This window comes from Microcaecilia unicolor, chromosome 11, assembly GCF_901765095.1.
Source record: "Microcaecilia unicolor chromosome 11, aMicUni1.1, whole genome shotgun sequence".
Lineage (NCBI taxonomy): Eukaryota > Metazoa > Chordata > Amphibia > Gymnophiona > Siphonopidae > Microcaecilia > Microcaecilia unicolor.
This window is the reverse complement of record NC_044041.1, coordinates 36,547,143-36,566,225: the sequence shown is the minus strand read 5'-3', so window position 1 is coordinate 36,566,225 and position 19,083 is coordinate 36,547,143. Positions and strand designations below refer to the sequence as shown.

At 44.1% G+C, this 19,083-nt stretch overlaps 1 protein-coding gene across 2 annotated transcripts in view; it reads right to left on the bottom strand.

Moving 5' to 3' along the window:
- The window catches only part of TMEM120B (transmembrane protein 120B), a 78,280-nt gene that overhangs the window by 27,348 nt on the left and 31,849 nt on the right, over positions 1–19,083 (bottom strand). For both annotated transcript variants that reach the window (XR_003943848.1, XM_030219460.1), the window contains exons 4-6: positions 18,336–18,395; positions 3,830–3,925; positions 1,730–1,819 (exon numbers count right to left, since the gene is read on the bottom strand). Coding sequence is in view for 1 of the 2 variants with exons in the window: in XM_030219460.1 (XP_030075320.1) it covers positions 1,730–1,819; positions 3,830–3,925; positions 18,336–18,395 (246 nt within the window). In the remaining variant the exon portion in view is untranslated. The remainder of the gene's footprint in view (positions 1–1,729; positions 1,820–3,829; positions 3,926–18,335; positions 18,396–19,083) is intronic.

Sequence of the window (19,083 nt, the reverse complement as noted above, 5' to 3'; positions counted from 1 at the left end):
ACTGTATTTGATTTCCTGGAATGACTTTGTCATAACAAAACTCTGTAAGCCACACTGAGCCTGCAAATAGGTGGGAAAATGTGGGATACAAATACAATAAATAACAATAATTAATAAATGCAGCTATACACAGCATGTAGGGAAAGCATGGAATTCCTTGGGGGGTTGTTATGTGTGTACATGCAGACTTACACTAGTATTCTATTTAAAAATATATATAGTAACATAGTAGATGACGGCAGAAAAAGACCTGCACGGTCCATCTAGTCTGCCCACGATAAACTCATATGTGTATACCTTACCTTGATTTGTACCTGTCTTTTTCAGGGCACAGACCGTATAAGTCTGTCCAGCAGTATTTCCCGCCTCCCAACCACCAGTCCCGCCTCCCATCACCGGCTCCGGCACAGACCCCGTATAAGTCTGCCCTCCCCCATCCTAGCCTCTCAACCACCAACCCCTCTTCCCCCCGCCACCCAATTTCAGCTAAGCTTCTGTGGATCCATTCCTTCTGCACAGGATTCCTTTATGCCTATCCCACGCATGCTTGAATTCCGTTACCGTCAGTTGCGCGCTCAATTGCCGTTACAGAACAATTGTTCCCGATGTGTCGTAATCATTTTTCCCACACATGCTAAAATTTGGTCCTGCTCCTTTAAAATTTGTAAGAGTTATTTGCTCTAGACAGATGGACAGACAGACAGACAGACTCAGCTTCTCCACCCCGGTTGGTAAGAATAAAAATAGGAAATGGAAAACATTTTTATAAAAGTAAACATGACTATAAACATTTTTTGTTTTTGTTTTTTTACTTAAGTGCATAAGTACATAAGTAATGCCATAGTGGGAAAAGACCAAAAGTTCATCGAGCCCAGCATCCTGTCCCCGACAGCGGCCAATCCAGGTCAAGGGCACCTGGCAAGCTTCCCAAACGTACAAACATTTTATACAAGTTATTCCCGAAATTGTGGATTTAGTAGCGGTCTATGGACTTGTCCTTTAAAAAACCGTCCAACCCCTTTTTAAACTCTGCCAAGCTAACCGCCTTTACTTTAATGACAATGGTCATCATCACCTCATTGAGGGCCCCTTTTACCAAGCTGTGATACATTTTTCATACACACAGAGGCCCCCCCCCTTTTAGAACAGCCGGTAAAAGGGAGGTCTCTCTTTCCTGTTGGAAATGGTCGTGCAGCAAGTAAAACACTTGAGGCGCAGGCATTTTTTTTTGGGGGGGGGGGGAGCCCTTACCGCCACCCACTGAGATGGCAGTAGGGGCTCCCACGCTAACCCTGCAGTAACCGGGCAGCACACAGAGCTGCCCGATTACTACCAGGTACACCGGATATGACTGCACGCTAGGTGTGGGAAGTACCGCTGGGTTGCTGTGGTAGCCCAGAGGTAGTTCCTGTTTAGTGAGCGGTAAGCCTGCGTTGGGCTTATCGCTGCTTAGTAAAAGGAGCCACATGTCCCCCAAAAAGTCATGGTGTGGTACTGACTCCCCGCCGCCCCGCCCCCTCCCCCCACCGAATATTGTACAGGTTCTCAATAGAGCCAATAGGCCACTCATAGCTCAGACCCTGTGCTTGGATCTTGGTCCAAAGCCTGAGAAGCAACCACACAGCATCAGTAAACCTGGCATGGACACGGCCAAACCACAATTCCTAACGCTGGGCACAAGCTAAGAGGTGGGAGTGGGTGCTGCACCAGAGCCCCTGGAATACTATACCTGGATCCATTACTGATGAGAATACTTTCCCTTATCGTTAGTGTGCAGTAATACCATACCAACAAGAAGTTAAACACTTCATCTGTAACCCTAAGAGAGACAAGACTAGTTAGTACAAGTGATAGATCTACTCAATCCAGAAAAGAAAAGTAATTAAATAGAACCATCCAGTCCCTCCCCTGAAAAGTATATCTTAACCCTCCCACTAACTTACAAATGTGGGAAAAACCTAATTAAAAACAATGGCAGGTGCTTCTGAGCTTAGAAGAAAAGCTTTTTTTTTTGTCAAGTTTTGTAGATAAATATTTCAAACAGCAAAAGAGCAATTCTTCAGTTTATTAATAAAATACAGGTTTACTATCACTTTAAATGGTTTTCAAACCTAAAAGCAGAAAGACAAAGATTCTGTCTCTGATCAGGTGCACAGATGCTCCTGGATTGGCTTCTGAACACAATGCAACTGAAGCGAGATGTCTGCACACCCTCTTATAAAACTTTGGTGTCCCTTTACTAAGCTGCAGGAAAAATGGCCCTGCAGTAGCGGTTAGGGCCCTTTTCACCGTAGCCGGTAAAATGCCCCCTCCCCCCCTTGAAAAAAAATGGCCATACATACATAGTAGATGACGGCAGAGAAAGACCTGTACGGTCCATCCAGTCTGCCCAACAAGATAAACTCATATGTGCTACTTTATGTGTATACCTGACCTTGATTTGTATCTGCCATTTCAGGGCACAGACCGTAGAAATCTGCCCAGCACTAGCCCCGCCTCTCAACCACCAGTTCTGCCACCCAATCTCCGCTTAGTAACATAGTAGATGACGGCATGGCCATGCGGCAGGGAGCACTTACCACCCACCCACTGAGGTGGCAGTAAGGGCACCTGTGGTAGCCAGGCAGTGCACGGCGATACCCGATTACTGCCAGGTTAGCGTCGTGCTGGGGGGGGGGGGGAAATTCCTGGAGTGCTGGAAATGGCACGCACTCCAGCCGGAACTACCGCCGGTGTCTGCGTCGGGCCGGCGGTAGTTCAGTATCAGCGTGTGGTAAGTTCGCGTTGGGCTCACCGCTGCTTTGTAAAAGACCCCCTTTTATTAGCAAGATCACTAACACACAAAGTGAAAGTAGAGGCTGACCAAAGATGAGTCACCACTGGAGATATGAATCCAACAGTCGTTATTATTATACTACTACTACTTAACATTTCTAGAGCGCTACTAGGGTTACGCAGCGCTGTACAATTTAACAAAGAGAGACAGTCCCTGCTCAAAGAGCTTACAATCTAATAGACAAGTGAACGGTCGGTCCAATAGGGGCAGTCAAATTGGGGCAGTCTGGGTTCACTGAACGGTAAGGGTTAGGTGCCGAACGCAGCATTGAAGAGGTGGACTTTAAGCAAAGACTTGAAGACGGGCAGGGAGGGGACTTGGCGTAAGGGCTCAGGAAGGTTGTATACTTAAAAGAAAGACCCGACACGGGCCGTGTTTCGACACACGCGTCTACTTCAGGGGTCATACAGTGAGATCCAAAACAACGTACAGGACAGCAACACTGCTCTTCTCTGGGGTTTTAGGCCTTACCCAAATTGTTTGTGTAGTCAAAGCAAACAGACCAGCTTCTTGCAACGACTTTTGCGATTTTTTGCTACTACAGTCGTTGCCATAATAAAGACTGTTGGATTCATATCTCCAGTGGTGACTCGTGTTTGGTCAGCCTCTACTTTCACTTTGTGTGCTTTCTCGTCATAGAGGACCTCTCCTGTCTTGAATTCAAGATCACTAACATACATGACAAAAAAATAAAATAAAATCAGATCTTATTTACAAACACATATTTACAGGAGGAAAAAAAAAATTACATATAATATAAAACAGCATCTTTAGAAAAAAACAAACCAAAACACTTGAAATCTGCAAGATTTCTGCTCCCTCGTTATATGCGTTTCTATTTAGGATCTCTTGCGCCTTAAAAATGTTCTTCCCTTTTCTCAGACATGCTGACAATACCAAACTGTAAATGAGACCAAGCCAAACACTTATCAGTGATACACTCGGACTGCTACACACTAAGGACACGATCTGACGCACAGTAACGTTTCTTACCTGTAGTGAAGAATGAATCTGCAAGCTACGGCCCCAAGTAATAAGATTATTGTCAAACAGAGCTTGAACTTTTCATATTCATCTTTGTATGCAAACCTGCAACAGCATTAATGCAACCATTACGGCCTGAAGAGCTGCATCCTAGCATTACACACATTCACCCCTGTACAACTCTCTGCCTCGTATGCGTTATCAGGCACTTTCTCTACAACACCTTCCCCAGGGCCGTGCTAACACGGTAAGCGGGGTAAGCACCGCAGGGGGGCGCCTGCCTTCAAGGGCGCCGCTGCGGTGCTGCCCCGCCATACCACTTGGGGGTTTAAATTTTGTGAAGCCGAGCTGCAGGCAGCGCCTCACGTCCGCCCTGCTTGTAAAACAAGTAAATCTCTTCTTCTTCTTCTCCTCCTCGGCGGGCCTCACTGTGTCCCGCCCTCCTGTGAGGTAGCTTCCTATTTCCACAAGGGTGGGACACAGTGAGGCCCGACAATGACGAATAGAAGAGATTTACTTGTTTTACAAGCAGGGTAGACCCTGCTGTACTGAAGGCAGACCCGATCGGAGGCGGCTGCTTCTGCTGCCAGTGCCCGCTTTGCAGCCTGACATGGACGGTGCTGGCTGATATAATCTCTGGAAGAAGAAAAAAAAGCCAGCAGTTCTTCTACTCCAAGAGACTGGGCTCCCAGTGAGCCAGGGAGATCAGACGGTGTAAATGAGATGAAGAGACCCCAGTAACAAAGACAGGAACATGCATAATCAAAGCTTAGGTCTCTGCAGTTACAAGGGCTGGCCATTCCTAATTATGCTAATAGTTTTTAATAGGCTAAGTCCCACTGCAAAGCCTCTTTATAAAGGCAGTGCTTTCTCTGGAGAGCAGTATTAAGAAACAGCACGAATTGTGTTTATTTTTTTAAACTGCTTTCCTGTGTAAGCTAATTTACAGTTTTCTAGTATATGCTTGACACTGAAGGGTGTGGTAGACCCTTTTGTCAGGTCTGGCTGGGCCTGTAGTTTTCAGTCTAAAAGAAAGACAGGTAGCAACCGAGAAACACCTAATGAAGAAGCGAGACGGGGGGGGGGGGGGGGGGCGCCAACTGATAGTCTGCAGGGGTGCACCACTACTACAAATCATTTCTACAGCGCTACACCGCATAGATCTACCCATTAGTTTAAGGTGGCATATCAAGTTAATTTTAATAATAATAAACATCGTAGACCTCAAATAATGCCGGATTCTATGTACGATGTCTCAAATGTAAGTGCATTGGACTAACGTGCGAAGTGCTTATTCTATAAATCGCATCTACAGTAAGACATGGTTTATAGACTAGTGCATAGGCCGGGGGAATACGCGGATTTAGGCGTGGCCATTTACGCCACTGAAAACCTGGTGTAAATACCAATGCCTAAATGTACACGTGTTCCCCCGAATTCTATAACAAAGCACGTAAATTTGATTGATGTCCCGACACGCCTACACTCCTCCCATGGCTACGCCCCCTTTTCAGCTATGCGTGTTGAAGTTTACGTACCCCTCTTTTTAGAATACACCTAAAAAGCAAAATGTACGTAAATTCCAATTATTGCCAATTATCATTAATTGGCTACTCAATTGAGTAGCGTGTGTAAAGTGGGCTGTGCACCTGATTTAACTTGCGTTACTCGCCACACCTTATACAGAATCCAGCCCATAATACGGATGTTTGGGACCCAAGGCATTTAGCAAATCCATATTAAATGTAATATCCCCAATGTAATACAGAACTGCAAAAAGAAAAGAAAAAAAAAACAAAACTCATGGGGTCCAACACTTGACTGCATTATAAGTGAGCCTGTGTCATATCAAGCCGCTTTATATGAGATCCACTGTGCATGTGGAATATTTCTCTAGGTGGGTGGACCGCTGTTAGCGCCTGTACATCTGAAGAAGGGAATGTTGTTATAAAAAACAGAAATTGTCTTTATATAGCTAATAATGATTATAAACTGCTTTTTTTTTTCTTTAATTACAATTCTCATCGTCTCATCGTGCTTCCACTAGATAAGGGATCACCTTGTGTTTTACTTGTTCACTTGAATTTCTGCATTTTCAAGTGAACTAACTGCACTTTTTAATCCATCAGTTTCACGTGAAAATTTCAGATAATTTATGCCCAATAGGAAAAGTCAGTGATACAAAAATATAGCAACATATTTGGGATATTGGGTCCCTTTTACTAAGCTGCGTAAGTGTCTATGCGTGACCAATGCGTACCAAAATGGAGTTACCGCCCGGCTATCGCATGGCTCTTGCGGTAATTTCATTTTTGGCGCGTGTCCGAAAAATAATTTTTATTTTTGGACAAGTGGCATTTGATATGCGTAGGTCATTACCTCCCGGTTACCGCGTGAGACTTTATTGCTAGGTCAATGGCTGGTGGTAAGATCTCAGACCCAAAATGGATGCGCGACAATTTTCATTTTGCCGCACATCTGTTTTCGGCAAAAAGTTTTACAAAGGCACTTTTTACAGGTGCGCTAAAAAAAATGATTCTGCGCATACACAAAACATTCATTGTTGATTTAAGCATGTATTGATAATGAGTGACATTTGGGCAGACTGGATGGACCATTGAGCAGTGGCATAGCTGCAGAGGGGGCCAGGGCCCCCCAAACTGGCTCTGGGCCCCCCCCGCCAGCTAAAGCGTTTGTCCCGCGCTGGTCTCACATTGCCTGGCGCCCTGTCCTGTTTTCAGTTGCGCATGCTCAGTTTCATTAAAACGAGCGTGCACAGCAACTGAAACCAGAACAGGGCGCCAGGCAATGTGAGACCAGCGCTGGACAAATGCTTTAGCTGGTGGGGGTTGGGGACCCCTGCCAGCCAAAGTACCTTCGTAGTGGTGGCGGGGGAGGGAGGGGCAGAAGCAACGGCAGAAGGGAGGTAGCGGTGGGGGCGGAAGTGGCGGCAGGAGGGTGAGCCAAAATGTGCCCCCCCCCCTCCCATCAAGGTCTGGCTACACCCCTGCCATTTAGGTCTTTCATCAGCCGTCACTTACTATGTAAAGATCATAAAAGAACTTCCAAGCCAGTCTGTATGACCTGGAGGGCTTGACATGATTCGTTTTTCTTTTTTTGTGTGCGTTTTCTATTCTACTACTACTTATCATTTCTATAGCGCTACAAGGCATACACAGCGCTGTACACCATACATGAAGAGACAGTCCCTGCTCAAAGAGCTCACAATCTAAATAGGACAGACAGACAGAACAAGCAAGAGGCAAGGAAATTAAAGAGGGATAAAAGGGTACAGGGCAAGCGAGTAGTGGTCAGGAGATAAAAGCAGCGTCAAAGAGGTGGGCTTTTAGCCTGGATTTGAAAACAGCCAAAGACGGGGCTAGACGTACAGGCTCGGGAAGTCTATTCCAGGCGTGGGGAGCAGCGAGACAAAAGGAACGGAGTCTGGAATTAGCAGTAGAGGAGAAGGGGACAGACAAGAGAGATTTATCCACGGAACGGAGTACCCGAGGGGGGGGCATAGAGAGAGACAAGAGTGGAGAGGTACTGGGGAGTGGTAGAGTGAATGCACTTGTAGGTCAGTAAGAGAAGTTTGAATTGAATTTCTATTCTCTCTTGCTACCTCTATCTTCACCCCCTCTCTATACACAGCATAGATGGATGGCTGTAGACAACTCTCCTCTCCAAGAAGCACCCTCAGCACTGCAGGAACTGAATCAACTCCTTCCCACCCACCCCCCATCCCCCAGATCCCTTCTAGCACTGCTAAGCTGGCCTTTAAAGCAAACATTTGTATTTTATTAGGGTCACTGTTCACATGGTGGTAAAGAAGTGAAACTCAAAAATAAAAGGAACTGAGCTGAAAAGAGCCCCATACACTGTCAAACTGGCTATCCAGTTTCTGGGTGCAGCTAAGTTGGCTCTAGGCAAAGCTTGGAGGCAGAAGGAGGTTCCTAAACTTCAGGTGGTGGAAGATAGTTTCGACATTTGGTAGATGTGGTGTAGTCTGACAGCTATCCGAAAAGGACATTTACAAAAATTTCAGAAAATTTGGAATCCATATGAACGATGGAAAGGGATTTAACGTTGTTCAATGCTGTTTTGACCCAGGGGGGTGGGAGGGTGGCGACATTTGGGATAACAAACCTAATTGCTGTAAGAATTGAGAAATGGTGTGTTATTGTTTTATAATAGTTTTGGGGTTTTTTTTGCAAGAATGAAGCTTATATTTGTAACTGTTTAAAATGAATAAAAAATATTTTAAAAAATAAAAATAAAAGGAACTAACAACGTAGTGGTGCTTTGTTGGGGGGTGGGTCTGTATTTTTCATTGTTGGCTGGAGGGGCGGTTGGGAATAAGGGGAGTTCTGTGGTAGATACGCAGTGTCTGGTATGGTATCAGTTTGATATAGTAAGATGTTTTTCTTTTATTGATTAAAATGACTATAAAAAAATAAAAGGAACTCCAGCATTGGGATTCAAGGAAACAATGATAAGAATTATCTAGGTTTTCAAAGCTCTCAAAGAAGATCAACGGGGGTGGGGGTGGGGAGGGAAAGATGATACACTCAGAAAAGACAAAACTAACGTGCCCACAGCAGATGGACTTTTTCATGGCATGTCGAAAACAGCACAAGACTTCAGAGGTGGTTTAAATAGAGACCTCAGTCTGTTAAAAAAAACTTTATGTATCTAATATGAAAATGGCTCCAACCATCTAAATATTTACACTGTTGCTAATTTTTGAGGCACTTAGACTTACAGAGTTCAATGGTTACTATGTAACGGTGCTTTGAAAATACACCTCACTGTTTACCAAAAACGTCTTACACAGTGCTTGAAGCACAAAGGATTTCACTCAATGGTCCACCTTCCCCCCCCTTCTTTAGCATTTCTGAAGTGATGTTCACAGGTTACCTTTGTAAAGGCACAGATCTCTCAGAGGACAGGAAATGCAGTTAATTTAATTCAAGGTCACTGGGTTGGCACAGCAGGAATGGCATTTGACTTTGAAAACCTCATGGATCTCAGGTTTCATGGTTGTATGCTTAACAGCTGGGTTACAGGACCAACACATGCATGCTTCGCATAGGGAAACAGACTGCAGGGGGGGGGGGGGGGGAAGGCTTAATCAAACACCGTTTGCTTGCATGAAGCATACGGTCATATTTATTCTTTGAAAAACCCACCAACAACCCAAACTATGTCTCTTCATTACACAGAAGAAAATATTATTGAGGAATTACATATTGTGTTGCCAGTTGTAAAGGACTTAAATAGAAATCAATATTTTTTATTTTTGTTACATTTGTACCCCGCGCTTTCCCATTCATGGCAGGCTCAATGCGGCTTACATGGGGCAATGGAGGGTTAAGTGAGTTGCCCAGAGTCACAAGGAGCTGCCTGTGCCTATTCCACTAGCAACATTCCATGTAGAAGTCGGCCCTTGCAGATCACCAATGTGGCCGCGCAGGCTTCTGCTTCTGTGAGTCTGACGTCCTGCACGTACGTGCAGGACGTCAGACTCACAGAAACAGAAGCCTGCGCAGCCTTCTACATGGAATATTGCTAGTGGAATAGCAACATTCCATGTAGAATGTCCAATAGTAGCAACATTCCATGTAGAATCTCCAATAGTATCTATTTTATTTTTGGTTCAGTTGTACCCTGCGCTTTCCCACTCATGGCAGGCTCAATGCGGCTTACATGGGGCAATGGAGGGTTAAGTGACTTGCCCAGAGTCACAAGGAGCTGCCTGTGCCGGGAATCGAACTCAGTTCCCCAGGACCAAAGTCCACCATCCTAACCACTAGGCCACTCCTCCACTGTTGCTACTATTTGAGATTCTATTCCACGTAGAGGTCAGCCCTTGCAGATCACCAATGTGGCCGCGCAGGCTTCTGCTTCTGTGAGTCTGACGTCCTGCACGTACGTGCAGGATGTCAGACTCACAGAAACAGAAGCCTGCGCAGCCTTCTACATGGAATGTTGCTAGTGGAATAGCAACATTCCATGTAGAATGTCCAATAGTAGCAACATTCCATGTAGAATCTCCAATAGTATCTATTTTATTTTTGTTACATTTGTACCCTGTGCTTTCCCACTCATGGCAGGCTCAATGCGGCTTACATGGGGCAATGGAGGGTTAAGTGACTTGCCCGGAGTCACAAGGAGCTGCCTGAAGTGGGAATTGAACTCAGTTCCTCAGTTCCCCAGGACCAAAGTCTACCACCCTAACCACTAGGCCACTCCTCCACTCCATATATATGCATCTAGCTTCTCCTACATCTGTACACAACTATGGAATGCACTGCCGAATGCCATAAAAACGACGCATGATTTGACACCCTTCCGGAAACTACTAAAGACTAAATTGTTCAAAAAGAATTACCAAAAGGATCCTTCAGAAATGACCTGACATCTAAACCCAATCAGAACAAGTTAACAGTGAACTCTTCTATTTGATTACTTTAATTTCTTTTTCTTTACTGAACGTTATACATTACCCTTGATTTCAAATTCCTGAAATGTATTATCTATACATTTACTTCTAATGTACCTCATATCATTTGTACTTGAATAATATGTATTTCTTCTCCGGAACTGGCTACTGCCATTTCGGCATAATGTAAGCCACATTGAGCCTGCAAAGAGTTGGGAAAATGTGGGATACAAATGCAGCAAATAAATAAATAAATTATACCCTACACTGTCAATTAAAATGTTCTATTATGTATTGTGTTAACATTGTAAGTAGTATACTATGCCATGCTTTGTATTATTTGCATATTTTTACTGCTGTAATTGTCTATTGCTTATGTTTGATTTATTCTTACTGTACACCACCTTGAGTGAAAACGTGGTAAACAAATCCTAATAAATAAATAAAATACTACTGAAACAGCTGGTTTTAAAAGCAGTAGTCATAGCACATAGGACTTGATTCCTAATAAGACTATGAAAACTATTTCTAGATTCTCCCTAGTTTGTGATGGCGATTAACTTACTGCTACTACTAGCCTAGAATGGGTGGCAGAGCTGGTGGTTGGGAGACGGGGCTAGTGCTGGGCAGACTTATACGGTCTGTGCCGGGACTGATGGTTGGGCGGCGGGGATAGTGCTGGGCAGACTTATACGGTCTGTGCCGGGACTGATGGTTGGGCGGCGGGGATAGTGCTGGGCAGACTTATACGGTCTGTGCCAGAGCCGGTGGTGGGAGGCAGGGATAGTGCTGGGCAGACTTATACAGTCTGTGCCAGAGCTGGTGGTGGGAGGCAGGGATAGTGCTGGGCAGACTTCTACGGTCTGTGCCACAGCTGGTGGTGGGAGGCGGGACTGGTAGTTGGGAGGCGAGGATAGTGCTGGGCAGACTTATACAGTCTGTGCCAGAGCTGGTGGTGGGAGGCGGGGTTGGTGGCTGGGAGGCGGGGATAGGGCTGGCCAGACTTGTACGGTCTGTGCCCTGAAGAGGACAGTACAAATAAAAAAGTAGCACTTATGAATTTATCTTCTTGGGCAGACTGGATGGACCGTGCAGGTCTTTTTCTGCCGTCATCTACTATGTTTACTATTATTTATTAGGATTTATTTACTGCCTTTTTGAAGGAATTCACTCAAGGCAGTGTACAGTAAGAATAAATCAAACATGAGCAATAGACAATTACAGCAGTAAAAATATTCAAATAACAAAGTCCCGAAGTGGTGAACTGGATTAGGAACTGGTTGACGGACAGAAGCCAGAGGGTGGTGGTAAATGGAGTTCGCTTGGAGGAGGGAAAGGTGAGTAGTGGAGTGCCTCAGGGATCCGTGCTGGGGCCGATTCTGTTCAATATATTTGTGAGTGACACTGCCGTAGGGTTAGAAGGTAAAGTTTGCCTATTTGCGGATGATACTAAGATTTGCAACAGAGTGGACACCCGGGAGGGAGTGGAAAGCATAAAAAAGGATCTGAGGAAGCTAGAAGAATGGTCTAAGGTTTGGCAATTAAAATTCAATGCGAAGAAATGCAAAGTGATGCACTTAGGGAGTAGAAACCCAAGAGAAACTTATGTGTTAGGCGGTGAGAGTCTGATAGGTACTGAGGGGGAGAGGGATCTTGGGGTGATACTATCGGAGCATCTGAAGGCGACGAAACAGTGTGACAAGGCGGTGGCTGTAGCGAGAAGGTTGCTAGGCTGTAGAGAGAGAGGTGTGATCAGCAGAAGAAAGGAAGTGTTGATGCCCCTGTACAAGTCGTTGGTGAGGCCCCACCTGGAGTATTGTGTTCAGTTTTAGAGGCCGTACCTTGCGAAGGATGTTAAAAAAATGGAAGCAGTGCAAAGAAAAGTTAAGAGAATGGTACGGGAATTGCGTTCCAAGACGTATGAGGAGAGACTTGCTGACCTGAACATGTATACCCTGGAGGAAAGGAGGAACAGGGGTGATACGATACAGACGTTCAAATATTTGAAAGGTATTAATCCGCAAACAAATCTTTTCCGGAGATGGGAAGGCGGTAGAATGAGAGGACATGAAATGAGGTTGAAGGGGGACAGCCTCAGGAAAGATGTCAGGAAGTATTTTTTCACAGAGAGGATGGTGGATGCTTGGAATGCCCTCCTGCGGGAGGTGGTGGAGATGAAAACGGTAACGGAATTCAAACATGCGTGGGATATGCATAAAGGAATCCTGTGCAGAAGGAATGGATCCTCAGAAGCTTAGCCGAAATTGGGTGGCGGAGCAGGTGGGGGGAAGAGGGGTTGGTGGTTGGGAGGCGAGGATAGTGGAGGGCAGACTTATACGGTCTGTGCCAAAGCCGGTGATGGGAGGCGGGACTGGTGGTTGGGAGGCGGGAAGTACTGCTGCGCAGACTTGTACGGTCTGTGCCCTGAATAAGGCAAGTACAAATCAAAGTAAGGTTTACACATGTTTGTCTTGTTGGGCAGACTGGATGGACCATGCAGGTCTTTTTCTGCCGTCATCTACTATGTTACTATGTAAAGTATGGCATAGTACACTACTTACAATGTCAACTCAATAGGTAATAAAACATTTTAATAGACAGCATAGGGTATAAGCAAAGATGGACATATAGACAGGTAAGAGAGTAAGAGGCGTTAGAAAATAAGGTGACTAATTTAAAGAAAGGTGCACATGAGGTCAGCGAGATGGTTAAATATTATATCAAATGACAACTACAGAAGAACAAAAGTCCTCCGCACAACGGCAGCAAGATGAGCAAACATAGCGGGGGTGACATGACACAAGCAAAAGTCCAATGGACTCAAAGGTTCACACCAGAAGTTCTTATGCAAAGTAAAAAATGGACTTGACATGAAATTGTGTTTCGATCGCAAAGGCCTGCTTCAGGAGTCCATGTGAGTGGTAATCACATAGCTTCACAGCGTTCTGTACATATCGAGGGCAAAAAACCTAGGCAAAAGGTAACAATCGTAGGAGCGCTGTAAAACAAAGCACAGTCATCATCAGAGATAATATATGCAGATATACGCAGTGCTGTAGTAGCACTAACCCCCCTCTAAACAGCGTGATAAAATATGCTAAGCGCCAGGGCGCATGCGCACTAGTATGATGCGCTAAGAGAAGCCATGAACAATGAGCATGTGCATAGGTAGGGAGCGCCATTGTGTGCGTCCTTGCGTAGGACAGCTCATTAGTGTGTCGTAAAGTGCACCCTGCCGTAAAGTGCGACAGAAAATGCTGTCTGAAAATAACGTAAAACCTAGCTTGCCCTGTAGTTCTATAGATGACCCTAGTTTTTGCGTTCTTTGCATCGGCTTTGTACCTCGTTTGACTGTGCTTGTAGTGCTTTCCTTCGAGCTTTTTTATCGCATCATAGACCAGTTTGAGGTAAGTGAATAGACGTGTATTTGAGTAAACCCATCGTTCGTGTGGAGAGAAAGGAGGTAATTTACATACATATAACTTTTTTTTTTTTTTTTTTAGTTCTGATGGGACCTGTTCGACAGTAACGCCAGCCATGACCTAGTGTTATTTTGCGGCGTTTTCTGTCTAACACCATTCAACACCTCTGTTCATTGCAATGCTATTTTTTTTTTTATCTAGGAAAAATAGGAAATGGCCTTATTTACATGAGATTGACTACATTTACTTGCTGTTTGCGCAGGTGTCTGGCGCGCTCGCTGTTTACAGTGGTAACCCCGCTGATCATCCCACGTTGGTGAGTGTGAGTGCTAGTATGGCACTAATGGTCTTTAGCGTTCACGTTTATTTTTGATCATCTGCTCACAGGATTTTGACAAAAGGTCAGTCTGCTAAGTAGCGGGGAGCATTATTTTATTATAACCTATACTGCCTTTTTGAAGAAATTTAGCCAAAGTGGTGGAAAGAATAAGAATAAGCGAGAATAAGCTGGACATAAGGAACAGGGGCGTAGCTACATGGGGCCACGGGAGCATGGGCCCCCGTAGATTTGGCCCTGGCCCCCCTGCTGCCAACCCTCCCCCGCCGCCGTTGGGTACCTTTGTTGGCGGGGGTCCCCAACCCCCGCCAGCTGAAGTCCTCTTCTCCGGTGCGGCCTCGTTGCTCATCTGCAAGGGCAGGTTTCTGTTTCTGTGAGTCTGACATCAGACTCACAGAAACAGACGCCTGCCTTTATAGATCAGCAACGTGGCCGCGCCGAAGAAGGGGATCCCCAGCAGCAAAGGTACCCGACGGCGGCAGCGGGGGAGGGTTGGCGGCAGCAGGAAGAGGGGGGTCAAAAGGGTTGGCGGCGGGGGGGGTGTCAAAGGTGGTGGTGGCGGTGGGGTTAAAAATGGCGGGAGGGGTCGGCGGCACCGGAGGGGGGCTAAAATGTGCCCCCCTCACCTTGGGCTCTGGACCCCCCTCCCGCCAGAGTCTGGCTACGCCCCTGATAAGGAATAGACAATTACAGCAGTAAAAAATATTCAAATACACCTTATGCTCTCTATTAAATTGTGTGTGATGTGTTGACATTGTAAGTCACATACTATGCCATAATGTGTAAGTGGAGGTGGGACATATAGACAGATAAGACAGAAAATAAGGATGACTAACTTCAAGAAAAACTGCACATGGAGTCAGAAAAGGTGCATGAAAAATGATCTCAGTTGATAAAATATGGGAGGGGGGGAGGGGGCAGGACAGCTGTGAGTGAAAGTTCATGATGCCATAGGCCACAGGTGCCACAAATTCCAACTGTACATGAAACCAACAAGAGCAAGCAGAACAGCTGTGCCCAAAAGAATAAGCAGTGTCAGATGCAAAGACCCACAGCTCCCCCTGCTGGCTATCCATAAAAACAGAACCAAAGGCTCCTAAAGTCACTGACATCAACAAATCAGCAAGTAAATTGCTTTTCTTTGGTCTATGAAATTCAACTGCATGCACAATAATGATAAAGTCAAGAAATTTTTATATTTAGGTCTGGAAAAAACACCCTTTCAAACGGAATACCCATTCTTTCAACAGTTGCTTTTCCTGCAGAGAATAGGAATGAAGCTGGGGTAGCTGGCTTAAGAACACACTATGACTAAGAGATCCTTCTGACACTGGTCAGCAGATTTTAAAAGGGAATCTTATGAGTTATTTCACTTATTTTTTTAACAGACTTGCAAGGGTAGGAGAAGATCAAATCTCCCCTACATTAAAAAAAATGTGCAGACTAAGAATAATGGTTGTCCTCTAAAAAAAAAAAAATTGTAAAATTCAAGGAGGTTGGATAAAAATACAGGAAACGGAATGTGCCTAACTAGCTCATTATATGGGATGATACCAGTAGCCAGAGCTTGCTGGCAAAAGGTGGAGATTGCAGACACACTGGTTCACCCAAAACAATAGCAAACGCTATTGAAAACAATAGCAAAAAGTCTAAATCTGTCCCAGTTGGATAGGCAGTGCCTTAAAAGATGGAAGACATAAGATTTTTATTTTTTACTTATTTGACAGGTTTTTAATTTATTTGAAAATTTCCCATATCTAGATATAAATATGAAATAAAAATTGAGTATCACTAACACAGCTTAAAAATTATTGCAGCTGGTAGAAATAGCAGTCATAAACTCTGTATTATGTGCTCATTTTTCTACACTGTTCTATACATTGCAGTAATATATGGCCAAATTTCAGTAAGGATATCCTGTTTCCTGGTGGGTTCATCTTAACTGTTGTTGCAATCTGCCTTGGGAAGCCTGGTGTTATAAAGATGGACTATACTGAAATAAAATTGAGGTAAAATTAAACTCTCCTTTTATTGGAGCACACGGGAATCACATCTTCACCTCATCTCATTTGTCGAGTTTTACATTTTAGATGCACAAATGGATTATTCTGTTTTGAGCATGTTTCAGGGACAAGTGGTTTTACAAGTCAAAATAATAAAAATAAATATTTGGTTTCATGCAGATCTCTTATTTGTTGAAATATAACTAAATAGGCTATAAGCCCCTAATGCAGTCCATTGGTTTCCTTATATTTTTTTCTTGTGATGACTTGTACTGTGCCAAAACTGAAAATTCTTACCTCTTATTTGATAATAAAAAGGAGCTCATTGTGAACACTATCCACCCTTAAAGGTTGTTTTGTGGCTATACATGAGAAATTGTGATATTGAATAAATAAGTGTATGTTTGTGTCCCAAGTCATGCATCCAAAGTTTATATAATCCCTTCAAGAAAACCAGTTAATGGTTTAACTTAGTGGAACATAACCACAGAGGCATGATATGGTCACATTTTCAATATGGCAATACTAGGGCCCAGCTAAGGACCAGGTTATTTTGAGTTAGTCTTCACTGGACCAAACTTGCTTTCCTTGTGCCATCATCACCCAGCTGGTACATTTAGACTGACACTGGACAGAACTTCTGTATGAAGGATGCCTTTCCCTCATTATTCAATACCTCTCTGTGAAATAGTAATAATAAAAAAGGCAAGTGCATTTTTATAATATGCCACTGCAATCCACAAAACAAAAGGAGCAAGTTAAAATGCCATCTTGATCATTTTGGTCGCCCTTCTCTGTACCTTTTCTAATTCAGCTATATCTTTTTTGAGATACAGTGACCAAAATTGCGGACCAAGGAGTGATATAGAGGCCTTGTTTTATTCTCTATTCCTGCCCTAATAATTTCTAACATTGTTTGTTTTTCTGGTCATTGCCACACACTGAGCAGAAGATGCCAACATATTATCCAGGAAGATACCTAGATCCATTCCTGGGTGGTGATTCCTAATGTGGAACCCTGGATCATATAGCATCTCTTCCTCTCCTCCCCCACTGGCAATCTGGCGTCTCTCCTTGTCTCTCAAACCACCGCCCTCCTCCCTCAAGAGGCTGTACCTTTTAAAAGTTTCTACTCGCTTCCAGAGGTCACCAGCCCCCAAACCGTCCCTCTGACACTACTTCTTGTTTCTGCATAGGTGGGACTGTGTCAGAGGGAAGGCTCTGGAGTCGGTGCAAACAGCGTTAGTATTCACTGCTGGTGACATTCAGAAGTTTTTAAAAAGGTACACCACCAGTGGGAAGGGTAATGTTCAATGCATAATAGAGGGACATGTGTATTATTAGATGGGAGAACAATCCTTTGAAGGAGCACATTAAGAGGACCCACCAGTAAATATTGTTGGGATAATACACTGAGTAAAACACGAGTTATAAATATTGGAGTTTCATATAAAAGTTTATTGTTAATAGTTATGCAACTGCACAGTAATTATATATGTACACATTATAGATACAGGAGTAGACAAGAAGGAAGGGATAGGGGAGAAAAGTTTGGAAAACATTGATGATGGACATTTCCGGTTTAGTAATATGTACTAGACTTTGCTGTTATACGATTTATATTGACTGAGATGGAATCGTATACCATGTGACCTCATCAATAAAAAATTGCTGAAACATAAAAAGGTACACCACCGAGGAAGAAGGGGGCAGTTTGAGAGACCAGGAGGCTACTTTGCTAAAGGTGTCACTAGGATTCTCAGAAACACCCAATGCTGTGAACCACAACCTGAACTGAGGAACTTGCCTATGGTTCAAGCAGCAGGCTGAGAATCAGGAAGCCCAGTTAAAATCCACTGCAGCTTCTTGTGACCTTGAGCAAGACATGTCCCCTCCAACAAAAAATGTTAAAATATTTTTTAGTGCGTGGTTAGCATGCACTGATTTGGAACTTAGCGCAGGCATCCTGCAGTAAGCTATTTGAAGGCCACACACCATTCTTGTCCTAAAACCCTGTAATCAGGGACCCTTCATCAAAAACAGAAGACTGGGCTGAAAACCAATGCCCCCCACCCAGCCCTGGCTGATCCTAGGAATGGAAGGCTCAAGCTGGAATCTGAACCCAAGTCTAGGGCATGGCACTCTGCCAGCATCGGCCTCATTTTTAGTGTCGACACTACACTGAATCAAGTCACAGGAAGCAAAACAAGACAAATCTAATCTTTAGAAAGCTCTGTTTTGCAAACATAATTAAAAAAAACAAATCAGAAAAAAACATTTATTGAGGTGATTATTTTAGAGAGAGACTTACTTTGCCTGATTAGTAGGAAGAATCACATTCATATTCCCAAGCACCAGATTTAGGTATAACCTGAAAGACAAAACATTCTCAACTTAGCTGACAACACAAATCAGCTCTCTACAAATCTGACAAAATCAAGAGCCTAAACAAGTGACCAGTAGGGCAGAGGAAACTAAACTCATTTTTGGGGCTTTATTACAACTGTTACGGCTGGATTTACCTTTCAGGAAAACAAACGGATTTATGTGTATTTTGCAGTTACTGTATTTGTATCATTCTGAAACTACATCTTTTGACTGAGGATTTAAAGGGGGGGGGGGGTGTGATGGAATAGTGTGTTTTAAGCCTGTAAACTGCTAAATTAAATGTTTAGTTAGTGTTATAATTGATCCATATTTCAGTTACCTGTTATTGTTTGTACATTTTCTGCCCAAGTTCTGAGAATAAACACATTTGTTTGTTTGCTTGCCTGTTTGAACTGATTAAAGAATCCTGATGGTTTGTGTGTTGGGTCTGTGCTTCCCTACACCCCTTCCCGTGCACTCCATTCCCTGGATAAATCCTTCTTATCTGTTCCCTTCTCCGCTACTGCCAACTCCAGATTTCGCTCCTTCTGTCTTGCTGCGCCCTATGCCTGGACTAGACTTCCTGAGCCCCTACATCTTGCCCCATCCTTGACCATCTTTAAATCTAGATTGAAAGCCCACCTCTTTAACGTTGCTTTTGACTTGTAACCACTCGCCTCCACCTACCCTCC